This window comes from Ranitomeya imitator, chromosome 2, assembly GCF_032444005.1.
Source record: "Ranitomeya imitator isolate aRanImi1 chromosome 2, aRanImi1.pri, whole genome shotgun sequence".
NCBI lineage: Eukaryota > Metazoa > Chordata > Amphibia > Anura > Dendrobatidae > Ranitomeya > Ranitomeya imitator.
In genome coordinates this window covers 170779716-170798116 of record NC_091283.1, presented here as the reverse complement: position 1 = coordinate 170798116, position 18401 = coordinate 170779716, and the positions used below count along the sequence as shown (strand labels likewise).

Below are 18401 nucleotides of genomic sequence, written 5' to 3'. Positions count from 1 at the left end.
GGTGTGAATCACTTAGAGAATGGAAGGATTGGCCGAAATTGGCCAACATTAGTCTAATCTATATGGGGGCCTTAAAGTGGTTGGCCACTACTTTTTTTTTTTTTTTTAATTGATGGCCTATCCTTAGACCCCTTAGCTACCCCTTAGACCCCAGTCCAGAGCCTCTCACCTAGCCAAATTAGTTCTCATGCTTCGCACTGACGAGGGCCAACAGCCCGAAACACCGTGTCTGCGAATTGAGATACTGATTTGACTTTTATCCCAAGTCATATTGCACGACTCTTTAAAGGGTTGATTGTGACTTGTAGGATCGCTACTTCCAACAGGTGGCGCTATAGAGTTTAAGTCCTCTTTTTCTCAGAAAAGGCAATTTGCATATGATATTTTATGGTGATTCATGAATAAAAATGGTTTATTTTTACTTCATCTGGAGGTTTATGGCTACTCCGTCTTTTCTGTTTGTTCGGTATTATTTGGAGTACTCCACATATATGCAGTATTTCTTTTCCCATTATGGGGGAACTACATTATACCAGTCTTAAGTTACTGACCCCAATAGACTAGCGATGTGGTTTGTGAATATTGGATGTATACATTAAAGATGGCAGATCCATCAAGGCCTCTATAACCAGAGGGGGTTGTGTAGTCAGATGATGGGGGCTTCTCTGCTCTGGTGTCTGCGTTGGGTTTTGCTCCTCCACAGTGCACTGAGTGGTAAGCGAGGCCTCCCCCTATGTGGGTTCCCAGCCGCCCCTGATGTACTCCTGGTAACATTACATACAGAAGGATCGCCTGTTTCCAGAGTCGCTTACTTTGACTGTAAACAAAGGAGCCGTCTGGGCCCAGACCCAAAACCTGACTCAGGCCTGCCGCCTCCTCATCCTGAACTTCTCCCATTTCAAGGTCTTCCTATCACCTGCCCCCTCCCTTATAGACCTTAACCCTTTGTCAGATTACAAAAAAAACAAAACAAAACACAACCTACAGTTAGGCTACGTTCACATTAGCGTTGCGCGCCGGTGCGTCGGCGACGCAACGGCGACGCAACGCGCGACGCACCAAAAACGCGCGCAAAAACGCTGCGTTTTGCGACGCGTGCGTCGTTTTTTGACGAAAATCGGACGGACGAAAAATGCAACTTGTTGCATTTTCGTGCGTCCGACGCTAGCGTCGAAAACGACGCACATGTCGAAAAACGCTAACAAAAAAACGCACGCGTCCCCTATGTTAAACATAGGGGCGCGTCGCCGACGCAACAGCGACGCACATTAGCGTAACGCTAATGTGAACGTAGCCTTACTTCATCTAAGTGCCATAGTTAGACAATTTCCTTCACTCCTCTTAACAAGAGCGTCATTCAGAGATCTTCTGACTCCTTGATTGTTTCCACAGTGAGGTGTGACAGAGCGCAGTGCACTATGGACACTCAGGAGGCGACCAACCGTCTGCAGCAAGGATTCTGCACGCAGCTCTAGGTGTGACTGGAGTGGAAGACATGCTGGAACTCTGAATTAGTGTGTTCCGATTAATTGCAAACAAAAGCTAGAATGTAATTTTTTCAGTCTGATTTTTGGTGCCGATACATCCCATGGGAACATGTTCTTAATACAATGTAACATTTAGTTTGCATCCTGTAATAATTCCTCCGCATCATTCACATTGTTCCATTATTTGGTGACAAGTGCATAATCCTGAAGTGTAATCGGAGCAGTCATGACAATTGGACACATACGAGACATCATTATTTATAACCACTTCCCGTTTTTTGTCACAATTGACCGTGTCCTCAGAAAGATGCAACAAACCATCCCAATAATGCATCCGAGCCTTAAGGGGCATGACCGACGAACAATATTTCACAGATCTGAATGGGGGAGATTTCTGCAGCCAATGTATGGAAGAGTTCAAGATGAAAAACGACTATGGCAGAAACTTCTGCATAAAAAAAGAAAGCAAGAATCGGTATGTGAACACGTTGCGGATTACACTGCAGATTTTGCAGGTAAAATGCCCTGCTGGATTTTGTGCAGTTTTTGTGCGGATTTCGAATGCGTTTTTACACCTGCGGATTCCTACTATGGAATATGTGTAAAATGCTGCGGAATCCGTACAAAGAATTAACATGCTGCAGAAAATAAACTGCTGCGTTTCTGCGCAGAATTTTCTGCATGTGCACTGTGGATTTGGTTTTCCATAGGTTTACATAGTACTGTACACCATATGGAAAACTGCTGCAGATCAGCAGGGCCAAATCTGCAACGTGTGCACAGACCCTCAAAGGAATATTACCAATATCTAATCTTCATAACCAGGAGGATCGCATGCTTTTGAGATCTTGGGGGCTGCACCTGATAGACATCTGTCCTCGATTATTGCCTAATGCAAACCTGTCCAGCGATCACATTAGAAAACTGCTTATTTGTCGTCAATACCATCTTTCAAGTGGGCAGAAAAATTAATTGTTGCTAGACACCGATTTCCCTCATGTAACAAAGGGGATGTGCTGCATTAAGCAATGAAAAGGAGGCTACATTTACACTGCACGATTATCGGGAACACTCCTCTTATTATCGGGCAATGTAAACAGGCTGTTGATCACCTGCTGAACGAGCAAAGCGCTTGTTCGTTGGGTGAAAGGATTTTTAGACTCTCATAAGCAGGGCTATAGAGAATGGAGCATCTCCAAAGGGGAGTGGGTGGTAGGAGACATGGCCTATTGTAGCCATATCCGTTTATGTTATGCTATCATTTGTAATTTTTAGTCATTTTTTTAAATTTGTAATGTGTCTGCATGAAGTAATTCCATGCATTTTCAGAATCTTCTTGCATTCTACACTTTTGTCCTTTTCGGTGGTCTGAGGCAGCTCCATTCCCACGCAGCATTTCAGAGCTCCCTGCTCTGGAGATCAGTGAGGTTCCCAGTGTTAACACCCCCCACCAACCTGCCAAATTATCACTTATCCTATGCAGAGCTGATAAACTAAAGGGGGTTTCCTCCTCTTTAAGGCTATGTGCACACGTTGCGGATTTTGCTGCAGATTCGCAGCAGTTTTCCCTAAAGGTACCTTCACACAACGATATCGTTAAGGATATCGTTGCAACGTCACACTTTTTGTGACGTAGCAACGATCCCGCTAACGATCTCGTTAGGTGTGACAGCGACCAACGATCAGGCCCCTGCTGGGAGATCGTTGGTCGCTGGGGAATGATCAGGACTTTTTTTGGTCGCTGATCACCCGCTGTCATCGCTGGATCGGGCCGGGCAGGGCCGCGCTTAGTAACCCGATATTTACCCTGGTTACCATTGTAAAAGTTAAAAAAAAAAAAAAAAAAAAAAAAACAGTACATACTTACATTCCGATGTCTGTCACGTCCCCGCTGTGCTCTGCTTTATGGCCGGCGCTGACAGTCAGTGTGGGAAGCTGACGGCGGGGGACGTGACGGACATCGGAATGTGAGTATGTACTGTTTTTTACTCTTTTAACTTTTACAATGGTAACCAGGGTAAATATCGGGTTACTAAGCGCGGCCCTGCGCTTAGTAACCCGATGTTTACCCTGGTTACCCGGGGACTTTGGCATCGTTGAAACTGTCTTCAGTCTTTCCCCGGATCGTTGGTCGCTGGAGAGCTGTCTGTGTGACAGCTCCCCAGCGACCACACAACGACTTACCAACGATCACGGCCAGGTAGTATCACTGGTCGTGATCGTTGGTAAGTCGTTTAGTGTAACGGTACCTTAAGTTTACAGTACCATGTAAACCTATGGAAAACAAAATCCGCAGTGCACATACCGCGGAAAAAAAACGCACGGAAATGTAGCGTTGTTTATTCCGCAGCATCTCAGTTCTTTGTGCGGATTCCGAAGCGGTTTATACCTGCTCCATAATAGGAATCCAGAGGTGTAAAACCGCAAGTGGAATCCGCACAAAATCTGCAAAAAAAAAAAATGCGGTAATTCCTCAGTAAATCCGCAGTGCGGTTTCCCTGCAGATTTACCAAAATCCGCAGGACTTTCCGCAACGTGTGCACGTAGCCTAAAAGTTCCTCTACTCAGGACCCTCATCTGTTAGCCGCTTTGCACTTGGGCTAAATCAGACCGAGCACCTCTGTGCATTATATGGAAAGCCCATGACTTTTATGGGGAAATGTATAAGAACTTATTTCTCCTTCGGTGGAGCTACAGGAGAATAAACAGATTAAAGAGTAGTTCCTCTTTAAACTACATAGCCAAGGGCTTAACTAAAGCCATAGAGAAATAAATGAATATTATCCTTATAGTCGGAGCCGCTCCAAGAACAGAATGTATTGAGAATCTAAACGTGTCTCCTCCAAGTATTGTTTTGACAAATTACTTCTATGTAAATTTGCAGAGTCATTTCTGACGTAATGGGACAAACCGTACGGTCACGTGTGTGCGACCGACTCCCGTGTTGAGAAATCAGACTTGCTGCGCTGACATAACGGTGTAAAGTCCACACTGGGAGTGGTGGTTTTGGCTGCGGTTACATTTCCTCTGACATCACCCCACAAGTTAGGTAAAAGTTTGTACAAGTAATTCATGCCTTCATTGACAAGGATAACAAAGGAAACTTTATGTGAAATGGGGGAAAAAAAAACAAACTTGTTTGTATTACATCAAAAAACCAAGTCGGGCATAAAAAATAAAAAAAATAAATTAAAAATGCCCTATTAGGGGCAAGCACTGCAAGAAAACCACTGGGTTTATTGCAACACGCACGCCCGAGATCGCCGAGGTAAGTGATTGGCTGCAGCTGTTGTACGTGACGTCGTCACTGCAGCAAACCAAACAAAAACCATTGGGGACCGCGGAGACTGGCAAACCAGCGCTCACAAGAAAGCTTGTTCCCAATCATCGGCTGGTGTAAACGTGCCACCGACCAGCAAAACGCTCGTTCGTCTGATCGGATTAAATGTGCCGTGATAAAAATCAGGGCTAATAGAGAACCCGACTCGTATAGCTTATACCCTAGTAAGACCGCATGGTTACTAATCACAACGTAGACCCTGCAAGAAAAGAGAAATCTGCTATTTCTCTGTAAGGCGATGGTCACACACAATCTTTTTCCGGCAGTCAAAAACATTTATTTTTTAAGAGAAAAAGGCTTCAGGAATCGATCTTTCCTTCAGGCCTTTTGCACAAATTTAGTATTTGGTCAGCATCTTACATCAGTATTTATTAGGCAAAACCAGAAGTGCGTACAAAATTCAGAAGTGGTGCATATGTTTCTATGAGACTTTTGCTCTGAATGTTCCACTCCTGGTTTTGGTTTACAAATACTGAGCTAGTTTTTTATTCTTCCTGCTTGTAAAGGATTCATTGCAGATTCTTTTATTCAACAAATCTTCCTTCTCTGAAATGGTCGGTATACTCAAGTTATATTACCGTAATCACAAACATTAATAGACTGCAAGTAAGTTATATAACTATTTCAATAATGACATCTTTCAGCAAAATCTTTGTACATGATCAAATGGGAAACCAATCAACAAACCACTCTCTCTTTAGATCAATGGGAAAATGCTTTTGAAATTCTCATATAATTCCAATATTTCAATGTCCCTGTACGAATTCAATTTCAAAATGTTGATAAAATGGTATTATACCCCCCCAGTCTAGCTCATATTAAGCGTAATCACGCCCCGCTTTACTAGAGAAACTGTGGGCAATTGAGCAACCTACTCCACGTTTTCTGGAATGGTCCAAAAATCAAGGTGCTGAGGAATCAAGTGCCTACTTATATTAACATATATTACCATAATTTACTCAAAAGAAATGAAATATCTCCTCAGTTGGCTTTGCTTTAGTTAAATATGGAAGATTTAGGGTATGTGCAGACCTTCAGTAGTTGTCAGCGCTTTGGACGCAGCACATATCCGCTGCGTCCAGAGCGCTGCAGTCTATTGAACACAGGTGATTCTGCATGTCTTCACTCAACCGTGCAAAATCACCGCATCCAATACATTGTACTATGCTGTAACATCTGGACACTGCACAATTACACAACTTCCAACCCACAGCGTTTACTAACCGTGTGCACCTACCCTTGGATCCTTCGTATAGATATGTTCTGATCCATATTCTTTTATTTGTCAAAGCTAAATAGCTTTTTACTGGAAGAAACCTTTATCCGAAAATTTAGGTATATTTCTCGAAAAAATTTCCCTAAACAAATCCTTAGAATATAGGTATGCCTTAGTAAATAATCTTTTTATTAAAAAAACACACACCAAAAAAATTGAATGTTTGGGATTATGCCTCTTGTTAACTGAATAACCTTAGTACTACTTTGGAACACTGTTACAGCATACTTTACTGAACTTTTGGAAAAATTTATACTTTGGTTATATTGCTATATATGTTACCATTGTTTGATATGTAGTTGCTTTTAAAATGTACCTTAGGCTGGTTTCACGCGTCCTTTTATTTCTGTACCGGAAAAAAAACGATACGGAGATATCCGTGTGCCACATCACACGCATCAGTACCACACGGACAGCCACCGGAGAAGAAACACTACAGTAAGCGCTGTTCCCCGGCGGCAGGTGCTGAGGCCGGCTCTCATCATTCTCCCCAAGTCTGCCAGCGAGCAGAGAAGAATGAGGAGCGCTATATTAAAGTCCGAACGACAGCAGGTGGGGGCTTTTGGGACTGTTACCCCATCATCCGACACCTGCTGCCGCTAATAACAGTGACAGCAAGGGCAGATGATCTGGGTATTCCACAGCCGCCGCCTGCGCTGTAAAGAATTAAAATGAATGAAAAACCCGACGTGGGTTCTCCCCCTATTTTATTAAACCAACCAGGCAAAACCCACAGCTGGGGGCTGTAATCCTCAGCTGTCAGCTTCTGCAAGGTTGGTTATCAAGAACAGAGGGGTCCCCACGCTGTTTTTTTTTTTTAATTATTGAAATAAATAAATAATAATAAAATAAAAAAACGGTGTGGGATCCTCCCATTTTTTAAAACCAACCTTGCTAAAGCTCACAGCTGGGGGGCTGCTATTCTCAGGCTGGTAAGGGGCCATTGATCTAGGCCCCCCAGCCTAAAAACAGCAGCACGAAGCTGCCCAGAAAAGGCGCATCTATTAGATGCACCTTTTCTGGCACTTTGCCCGTCTCTTCTCACTTGCGGTGGCAAGTGGGGTAATATCTGTGGGGTTGACGTCACCCTTCAGGTGACATCAAGCCCATGGTTTAGTAATGGAGAGGCGTCTATAAGACACCTATCCATTACTAATCCTATAGTTATATGGTAAATAAAGACAAGCCAGAATAAAGTCCTTTATTGGAAAAAAATTACACAGACTCCCTTAATGTTCTAAATTAAACCATATTTACTGCAACACCTAATTTCGACGCCCTCGATCTCCTGTAATAAAAGTAAAATAATACACCAACAATATACCATACCTGTCCGTTGTTGTGTCTCATGCTGTAATCTATGTCTGGGGCTAAATAGTTTTCAACCAGGATGGTGCCAAGATGTGACCGGAAGAAAAGCACTGGTGAATGAGATGTTGAGAGCACAGCATCATTCACCAGAGGTGACACTGGCTTTTTCCCACGGTCCTGGGGTCACCGCAGTTCAGCCCGGCCTCGATGCTCCCATGGAACAGCGCTTACTGTAGCGCCTCTTCCCTGATGCGTGTCGCACGGGGGACATCTATGTGTTTTCTCCGTGTGCGGGAAGTTTTGCCGTCCATGATGACTGTAAATAACAGACATGTCAGCGTGTCTTGCCCACAGACACAAGGTCCATGGAAACACAATGACATTTGCACAGACCCATTCATTTGAATATGTGTACGTGTCTCCGGTACATGTGAAAACTGTCACCACACGTACTGTAGACACGGACGTGTGAAAGGGGCCTTACCTCGACTGTATAAACCTAGTTCTCCCCTTACTTCCCTTTTCCTTATTTTGTATCCTCTAAATAAATAATATTCCTTACCCCCATTTTCGTTCCCTTCCCCATATTTAGCTTTAAAAATCCAATACAACGATTGAAATACAAATACTGAGCTAAAATACTCACCAAATACTGATCGTGTGCACATGGCTGTATAAGTTGGACTGAGATCAGAACGCAGTGGATGGACTGGTCGGCGGGTATCCGAACCAGAGCGAGACAGCTGCATAGATATACATGCTATGACGCTTGGGTTGGGAGAGCCGCCGGCCAGTCTGAGAATTGTATTCTGATCTCGGACAGATTTATATGGCTGTCTGACTGCACCCATAGAAAGGGTTTTTTTTTAAGTGTTATTGGTCACTTACTGACGTTTTACTGTTAATGTTGTTTCAGCGTTTTTTGGGCCTCTATTGCTTTTTTTAATTCTGTTTTTTTTTTTATTAAATCCAATAAGCAATGATTAAAACCTCACAGTTTTTTTTTTTTTTTTTTTTTTTTTTTTTAACAGGAGAAAACGCTTACAAACACTCAAAGGAAAGCCCAGGCGTCTTTTTGTCTTTCCCATTGTATAGCATGAAGCGTCTTCCTTGTGAAAAACCCCTGAAGACTGGACGTCGCTTCTTTTAAACGCTTGGTGCCTCTGAAAACCTCAAGCATTTAAAAGACCCTCAGGAACTTGAGCATAAGAACAGCGAATCGTTTATCCAGTGAATTTTAAGGATGGTTCTTCCCAATGTTTTTTATGAGACAGAAAAAAAAACGCAATGTGAAAATAATTCCTGGAGCTAAGGGCTGGCTCACACTGGCATATAACACGGCTGAGTGCTATGCGATGTTTTATCAGATAGCATTTGGACCAATGTTATACACTCAGGCAGTGCCGATCCACGAATGCTTCAGATAACAAGGCTATGGGTGCGTGTGAAACATTGGGCTGCACTCGGATGTAATACGAGTGCAGTCTGATGTTGTCGCATTGAGAAAAGTTCTCCAACTTCCCCACACCTGTGCTGCAATTTGCTCAGAATTGCAGCACAGCAAGATGGCAGTCGGCCGAGGGTCATTAGCATAATCAGCCCAATTCTCCCCATTAGGGAATCAATGGCTATGTGTGACCCCAGCCTAAAGGTTTTCCCACTCTAGCGTATAAATCGGACAATCGTATTGTGAGAAAAAAAAAAAAAAAAAAAAAAAAAAGATATCGGACTCGGAGCAATGTTATTCAATGAGGTAGTGCATGATTTTTTCTCAGTTGTATTCAGAGTGAGGGAAAAAACTTTAAAAAAAGTCACAGCACGCTGTCAGTACGGCATCTGATTTTTACGGATACATTACAATTCTGTAGCATAGGTAACTATAAATGATTCTGTAAAAGATTAATAGCTGCTGAGTAAAAGAAAAAAAAAAACAAAACAGTATATAAAACAGCACACGGATGACAAGTGAGGGAAAAAAATAGTACCACTTTTCTGGAGGAGAATGGGACTGATTATTTTTTTATATGCAGTGTGAGCGAACCCTAAGGGTCACACTTTATTCCAGCCGTCTATGTTCATGACCTCTGGACCCTAATCATTCTCTAGACCCTGAAAGAGGAAAAAACAAAAAACAAACAGCTGGTTTCCTGTTAGCTCTCAGGATCTCACACCATATTCCATCCCTGCAGCGGTGCAGTGAGAGGTGTGGGGTTTTCACCAGATGCTTTATCACTGCCAGGTCACAGATGGGAATTACAAATTCATAAAACACAACAATATATTTAAAGATAGACCCAAGCTTGTATAGCCTGCGCAGAACATCCTGTATAAAGATGCCACCAACTGTCCGCTGCCCACACGGGCATTATAAATTAATTATAGGAATAGCAATCCTGAGGCACCAAATACAAAAGCAATGGAAGTATATTCTCCTCGGCTGCTATATAAATAGCCATGAAATCAGCTTCCTCCGTGAACAAAAAATAAAATAACTAACCCAGAGAGGTTGCTTATTCGGCACGTTTTAGCGCTTACAGACAGGAAAATTGGGAAATCTTCTGGTCCTAAGAAGAAGATGCTGAATTTCAGCCTTGACGATGGTCATGTGCATGTGTGATCACACAAACTTACACTGGAAAGGATGTCGTGAATGGCATTTGTTGGAAGAAACTTTGTGTCATGTAGGTGCTCCAATACAGTAGGTACAGAAAGTATTCAGACCCCTTTACATTTTTCACTATTTCATTTCAGCCATTTGGTAAATTAAAAAAAGTTATTTTTTTCTCATTAATGTTCACTCTGCACCCCATCTTGACTGAAAAAGACAAAACAGACAGAAATGTAGTATTTTTTGCAAATTTATTAAAAGAAAAACAAAACAAATATCACATGGTCATAACAGACCCTTTGCTCAGTATTGAGTAGAAGCACCTTTTGAGCTAGTACAGCCACGAGTCTTCTTGGGAATGACGCACAAGTTTTTCACCCCTGGATTTGGGGATCCTCTGCCATTCTCCCTTGCAGATCCTCTCCAGTTCCATCAGGTTGGATGGTGAATGTTGGTGGACAACCATTTTCAGGTCTCTCCAGAGATGCTCAATTGGGTTTAGGTCAGGGCTCTGGCTGGGCCAATCAAGAATGGTCACAGCGTTGTTCTGAAGAGATTCCTTTGTTAATTTAGCTGTGTACTTAGGGTCATGGTCTTGTTGGACGGTGAACCTTCGGCCAAGTCTGAGGTCCAGAGCACTCTGGAAGAGGTTTTCATCCAGGATATCTCTGTACTTGGCCACATTCATGTTTCCTTCAATGACATCCAGTCGTCCTGTCCCTGCAGCTGAAAAACACCCCCATAGCATGATGCTGCCACCACCATGTTTCACTGTTGGGATTGCATTGGGCAGGTGATGAGCAGTGCCTGGTTTTCTCCACACATACCGCTTAGAATTATCACCAAAAAAGTCTAACTTTGTCTCAGACCAGAGAATCTTATTTCTCATAGTCGGGGAGTCCTTCATGTGTTTTTTTAGCAAACTATGCAGGCTTTCATATGTCTTGCACTGAGGAGACGCTTCCGTCGGGCCACTCTGCCATAAAGGCCCGACTGGTGGAGGGCTGCAGTGATAGTTGACTTTGTGGAACTTTCTCCCAACTCCCTACTGCATCTCTGCAGCTCAGTCACAGTGATCTTGGGGTTCTTCTTTACCTCTCTCAACAAGGCTCTTCTTCCACGATTGCTCAGTTTGGCTGGAGGCCAGGTCTAGGAAGACTTCTGGTGGTCCCAAACTTCTTCCATTTAAGGATTATGGAGGCCACTGTGCTCTTAGGAACCTCGAGTACTGCAGAAATTCTGTTGTAACCTTGGCCACATCTGTGCCTTGCCACAATTCTGTCTCTGAGCTCCATGGCCAGTTCCTTTGACCTCATGATTCTCATTTGGTCTGACATGCTCTGTGAGCTCTGAGGTCTTATATAGACAGGTGTGTGCCTTTCCAAATCAAGTCCTATCAGTTTAATTAAACACAGCTGGACTCCAATAAAGGAGTAGAATCGTCTCAAGGAGGCTCACAAGGAAGTGGACAGCATGTGACTTAAATATGAATGTCTGAGCAAAGGGTCTGAATACTTATGACCATAATAATAATCTTTATTTTTATATAGCACTAACATATTACGCAGTGCTTTACAGGTTGCACACATTATCATCGCTGTCCCCGATGGGGCTCACAATCTTAATTCCCTATCAGTATGTCTTTGGAATGTGGGAGGAAACCGGAGAACCTGGAGGAAACCCACGCAAAGAACATACAAACTCTTTGCAGATGTTGTCCTTGGTGGGGTTTCAACCCAGGACTCCAGCGCTGCAAGGCTGCTGTGCTAACCACTGCGCCACCGTGCTTCCCATGTGATATTTCAGTTTTTCTTTTTTATTAAATTTGCAAAAATTTCTACATGTCTTTTTTTCTGTCAAGATGGTGTGCAGAGTGTACATTAATGTGAAAAAAATTTACATTTTTGAATTTAACAAATGGCTACAATGAAACAGAGTGAAACATTTAAAGGGATCCGAATACTTCTGTACCCTTTGTATATCCCTACATTTATCTTTCCTTATATCTTAAGTTCTGCACTAGTTACATCCAGAGCTGCAGGCAACATTGCGCTGCATTCCTGTTAACTCTAATGCTACTTTCACACTAGTGTCTTGTGACGTCCGTCGCAATGCGTCGTTTTGGAGAAAGAAGAAAAAAAACACATCCTGCAAAGTTGCCCGCAGGATGTGTTTTTTCTCCATAGACATGCAATAGCGACGCATTGTGACGTATGTTCAAACGCCGCATCCGTCATGCGACGGATGCATTGTGTTTTGGCGGACCGTCGGCACAAAAAAAGTTCCATGTAACTTTTTTTTATGGCGTGTCCGCCATTTTCGACCGCGCATGCGCGGCTGAAACTCTGCCCCCTCCTCCCCGGACATTACAATGGGGCAGCGGATGCGTTGAAAAACTGCATCCGCTGCTCCCGTTGTTCATTTATTTCACAACGTGCGTCGGTACGTTGGGCCGACGCATGATGACGGCACCGTACTGATGGAAGTGTGAAAGTAGCCTTAGGCAGCAGCCATGCCAACACCAGTCAGTATCAGAATATGGTTTGATATGGCACTATTGTGAATGTTCATTTTAGGGTCCACAAGAACGATTCAACCGGCTGAATGCAGCCAGGAACCAGCCTTCAGGAGAGCATTATTCCAAATGCTCATTTGTCCAGTTTTCAGCCTATGCAAAGGTTGGAGACTGGAAGAGCGAGTCATGGGACGTGTCACTGATGGTATACTGCAGCCAATGAAAGGCTTCCCCTGCGACATCCAGATGGCGCAGTCATCGCTTCCAGAGCCGCCGCCGACTACTGGAGTGGCCCGGCCGGCGCCGGATCCACAGGGATGAAAGAAGGTGAATGAACCTTACGAGCAGGGTCGTCAATATCTTTAATAGCTGTGGACAGTGGCGCTAATATGCCCAAGGGGTTTTAGCAGCGGAACAAAGACAATAGCCACACAGTTGTCACTATAAAATCAAATAAGAAATAAAATATGTTTGCGCCTAAACCTCTTGTTCCAATGGGATCGAGTCAACTTAGTGAGAATATACCAAATAGGGTTAAGATCTACTGAAAAAAACATTAAACCGCATCAAAGGTCACAAATGAATCAATAGAGATCGCAATCAGTATTTTTCCAGGAATAACTCACCAAGACTGAGGTGACATCTCTGTACTGGCAGAAAGGTACTGCTCCTCCTCTAACTGATTCTATGGTATGCGGTGAAAACCAATTCTAACCCTTCTTTCCGCCAAGTATAACCAGCTACACTAAGCCTGCACCAGGGCACCTGTGAACTCCACCTTTCATGCCAATTACAATATAGATGGGGCACTAACCCGAAATAACTTTTTGCTTGCGGCAGCTGACTGACATCAACTCTCCACTAATTATCAAACTTAATATGGGCAACTGATTGCTATCTGTATTGATTCATTTGGGACCTATGATGCGGTTTAAAAGTTTTTTCAGTAGATCTTAACCTTATTCGTCAATATCTTTGCATTAGTTATTGTATTATTATTATTATCATCAACTTTGTTGCTTATGACTGTTTAATTGTAAAGTGCTGCGTATTATTATTAATTTGGGGCTGACCTTTGGACCTACCCTCACAGAGCATTATTATTATTATTATTATTATTATTATTATTATTATTATTATTAATTTGGGGCTGACCTGTGGACCTACCCTCACAGAGCATTATTATTATTATTATTATTAATTTGGGGCTGACCTGTGGACCTACCCTCACAGAGCATGGCTTATATTGTGGAAGACGTAGTGTTTACTGCAATAAAGGAAGCCGTAAGAAGGCACACAGTCTTGGCCGCACCACCACAATGTGGCATCAGATGGCACACGACAGTGACCCCTTCTTCCACACCACACTAGTAGCACATGAGATCTGTGGTCAGCCCAGCCCTGGCAGCAGCTGCTGCTTTAGCCAAGCCTCACCCATCACCCCCACCTTTAAAATTCCTCAATCCGACCACAGCAGGTTTAGGAGGAGGAGACGAAACCATCTCCAGGGTAATGGCATTGTGCTCAGTATTCCCAACCGGAAGTGCAAACAATCAGCACCAGGCAGTAGAAAACAAGCCGGGTCACTGGGAACATGAAGTCCCATAATAAATGGAGATAATCATTCACACTGCTCTGTAATGTTACCGACACTGGAGATAAAAGGAGTGATCACTAGGACAGGGAGTTGTTCTGGACTGACTGATAACAGAGAGTAGTAGTGAAAACTAACAACCAGCTGGATTTGCAGTGATTGGATTCTTGGTCATTTTGCACACTTGTTGCACGTGGCATTTGCGAGGGGCAATATTGCGCTACACGAAGAGAACCCTGCAGCTAAAGACTGCCCACATCCACAGCAAGTCCAGGAGAAACTATTAGGGTATGTTGCGGATTCTGCAGAATCTGCAGGTAAAATGACCTGCGTTTTACCTGCGGGATTTCTGCAGATTTTGCCTGCGTTTTCACACCTGTGGATTCCAATTATGGAACTGGTGTAAAACGCTGCAGAATCCGAATTGACGTGCTGCGGAAAATAAACCGCAGCGTTTCCACGCGGAATTTTCCACAGCATGTGCACTACGGATTTGATTTTCCATAGGTTTACATGGTACTGTACAACGTGTGGAAAACTGCTGCGGATCTGCAGCCAAATCCGCAATGTGTGCACGTACCCTTACACTGTGGATTCTCAGCAGCAAGTTTGTGCAGGTTTTGTTACAGGAATTCTGTGGATTTGCTGAAACCTCCCGAAATGGCGCACTATGGGCAGGTATTATGCACGCGACTTGGCAGGGTCGTAACATCATCGATGCAGAAGTGACGGCGCTGAAATACACGCTTTTTCCCACAAAGTGAATATGTTTTTGTAAGATGTCCTGGTACTCCTGCAGGGTCATATGCCGCTCTCCAGTGGCCACCATTACAGCTTCCACCCCGTTTACCTTGGCTACTAAATGTCAGATCTGCCCGTCACACAGACAAGTCCTTCTCCCCAAACCGCTGCAATAGAGGCAGATTTACTAATCAGGTCATCACCTATAAATGCTGGACCGGCCTCATAACGGTGGTCACCCAGCTTCACCAATGACACATTATGTGCTGCAAACAACGCAAAACTGGAATCCGATTGGCCCTTCTTCCACCCAAAATACAATAAGGAACGAGAACAGATAAACACTGCAGAAGAGAGGGGTCCGCACAGACCCATACACAGTGCTACCACCTAGGTACAATGGGGGGCACAAGTAGACACCCCTGGGGAGGGCAGGTGGCATCCAATGCACCATGTCCAGTGTGACTATTGCAGAGTTCCAGGGAAGAGGTAGAGGGACGGCAATAATACTTTTACACTGGCCTTTACACACCTGTTTGATTATGGAACCAGGTGGAAAGGAGCAGGGTCTGCTCTGGAGTGACCTGGAGGGGTCTACTGGGGAGTGACCCCCGGGGGGGGGGGGAGGGGAGTGACCCCCGGGGGGGGGGGGAGGGGAGTGACCCCCGGGGGGGGGAGGGGTCTGCTCCAGAGTGACCCCCCGGGGGGAGGGGTCTGCTGGGGAGTTATTCCAAGGAATGCGGGAGGTGGAGACCTGGCACTAATCTGGATTATCAGGGGAGGACAGGGCCCAGCCTGGGCAGCACACTCAGAAGCCTGGGGCTGTTACAGGACACCCACAACCGGACCAGCACAGTATATGGATGGAATGGGGAGGTGTGGAACTACAAGTCCCAGATAATTAAGACACTTGGATTTGTACTTCTACGACAGGTGAAAGTAGCACAGCGGCCGGCTGTGTGGCACTCCTGTGCCCACCTTTACATGGTGGCATTAACCCCTTCCTACCTCTCTCCAGGTGGCTTGGTTTAAGTCTAGGAGGTTTTTTTAAAAACACAAATCTATTCCCAGGATTCCTGATATAGGGAACATAACTGCGTGTCACCCATGGGGCTCAGTGGCACGCACCTTTACTGGCGGGCACAACTTGGCACTTAGGAGCAGCAATGGCATGGCGTATAGTAGGTGCCATCTGACAGCCGTGGCTACTCACTTTTATAGGCGAGGGCCGCAGTGGTCCTGATGGTGACAGTCCCGCACAGTGACTCCCCCGGAGTGTAGATCACCCGGCTGTCCCTCAGGCTGATCTCAAACAGCTGCACCTTCCCCATGGCCGAGCGCCCGCCGACTGCAGCTCCCCAGCCTCTGCCCGCAGCCACACACTGCCTGCGTGACGTCACCGCGGCGCCACGCCCCCTGCTGCTTAGCTCCCTGTCAGCCTGGAGGAGGGGGCACCTGCCAGCCTCAGTGCGGGCCCTCACCTCCACCGAGGGCTCATCATGGGACGCAGCCTGCTACAGAACCGTCAGATCAGCGATCGCAGGTGTGCGGGGCGCCCGGGCAGCTGCTATACGGACGGAGTTAATGCAAAAATGTGTCAAAAGTGAGGAAAGCGCTGCGGAAGCGTCCGCTGTGCTCCATCCATACGGCCTGGTGTGGCCACACAAGCTTAGAAAGTTGTGACTTGACAGAAGTCTTGTTTGGCGGGTGGTCCCGGTGCCGAGACCCCACACAGGTCGCCAGACAGACGCTCTTAGGCTACGTTCACATTAGCGTTGCGCCGCTGTTGCGTCGCCGACGCAGGGCGGCGCAACGCTAATGTGAACGTAGCCTTAGCGTTGCGCCGCTGTTGCGTCGGCGACGCAGCGGCGACGCAGCGGCGACGCGCCCCTATGTTTAACATAGGGGACGCGTGCGTTTTTTGGGTGGCGTTTTTCGCCACGTGCGTCGTTTCCGACGCTAGCGTCGGACGCAAGAAAATGCAACAAGTTGCATTTTCTGTGCGTCCGATTTTCGTCAAAAACGACGCACGCGTCGCAAAACGCGCGCGTTTTTGCGCGCGTTTGCGCGCGTTTTTCCGTGCGTCGCGCGTTGCGTCGCCGACGCAGGGCGGCGCAACGCTAATGTGAACGTAGCCTAAGGGGGTGTTCACACATAGCTTCTTAGATGCAGGGTTTTTGTTTGTTACTAAGCTATTTTGGTCTAAATGGGAAAAAAACACTGAAAGAATAGAAAGTAAAAAAAACATCCTGTGAATGAGATTTTAGAAATCTCATTCATTTTGCTGTTACAGTAAAATGTTGCATTTCTTATGCACAGAAACAAAAACAAAACTACAGTACATGTAACCAAGCTGTAATCTGAGCACCATCTTTCCTCGATAATTGATTGAAGTTCCACTAAAGACTCTGTGTAGTCCCTCCGGTTTAGTGAATGGAGTGGCTGACACCACCACCCTGCACACCCAGCCAAGAGATGTCTGCCATGTTTCTACACCTATGAGGCCTGTGGCTGGGCTTCATAACAGAGCATTTCACAATCACTGTAATCACTAACAAAAGTACAAATCAATTGAGAAGATATATATATATATATGTGTATCGCTATCTTTGGACCATGCAAGTGTCATATTTCTTGTGTCAAGTCACTCATCACGAATAGACAAAGCCGGAAGCGTCTTACCTGGGCCATGGAGAAAAAGAACTGGACTGTTGCTCAGTATTCAAGGTGTTGTTTTAAGATGAAAGTAAATTTTGCATTTCATTTGAAAATCAAGGTCCCCGAGTCTGGAGGAAGTAGGCCAACATTTTGGATTTTAAAATCATTTTTTCAAGCTGGTGTTATAAAGTATTCTAATTCACTGAGATAATGACTTTTGGTTGTCATTGGCTGTAAAGCCATAATAATCAACATTAACAGAAATAAACACTTGAAATAGATCACTCTGTGTGTAATGACTCTATATAATATATGAGTTTCACTTTTCGTATAGAACTGAAATAAATTAACTTTTTGATGATATTCTAATTTTGTGAGAAGCACCTGTATATACATATAATAGATATAAAGATGTCAGTCCCATATATAATTAGTACAGTGCGAGTGTAGCTTACTGAACATGCATTTTATTACTGAATAAATTATTTTCTGGGAAAAAAAATAGCATGGGGTCCCCCCAAAATTTTATTAACCAGCAGAGGGAAAGTGCACAGCTGAGCTGAGGGCAGATGTTTATAGCCTGGGAAGGGGGTATACACATGGAGCTTCCCAGGCTGTTAATATCAGCCCACAGCTGTCTGCCTAGCCTTTGCTGGTTATTAATTATAGGGTAACATGTTATTTTTTGGGGGTTTCCCATTTTAATAACCAGTAAAGGCTTAGCATACAGCTATGAGCTGATATTATTAGCCTGGGAAGCTCCATGGGTATTACCCACTTCCCAGGCTATAAGCGTCCGCCCCCAGCTGTTGGTTTCCCTCTGCTGGTTAATAAGATTTAAGGGGATCCCACACCAGTTTTTTTTTATATT

The 18401-nt window shown here is 44.7% G+C and overlaps 1 protein-coding gene across 1 annotated transcript in view; it reads right to left on the bottom strand.

Annotated features, from left to right (window-relative positions):
* The window catches only part of ARRDC1 (arrestin domain containing 1), a 34280-nt gene extending 18038 nt beyond the window's left edge, over positions 1-16242 (bottom strand). The window contains exon 1 of the mRNA XM_069747963.1: positions 16086-16242. Coding sequence (XP_069604064.1) covers positions 16086-16203 — 118 coding nt within the window. The 5' untranslated portion in view covers positions 16204-16242. The remainder of the gene's footprint in view (positions 1-16085) is intronic.
* Positions 16243-18401: the final 2159 nt, after the last annotated feature.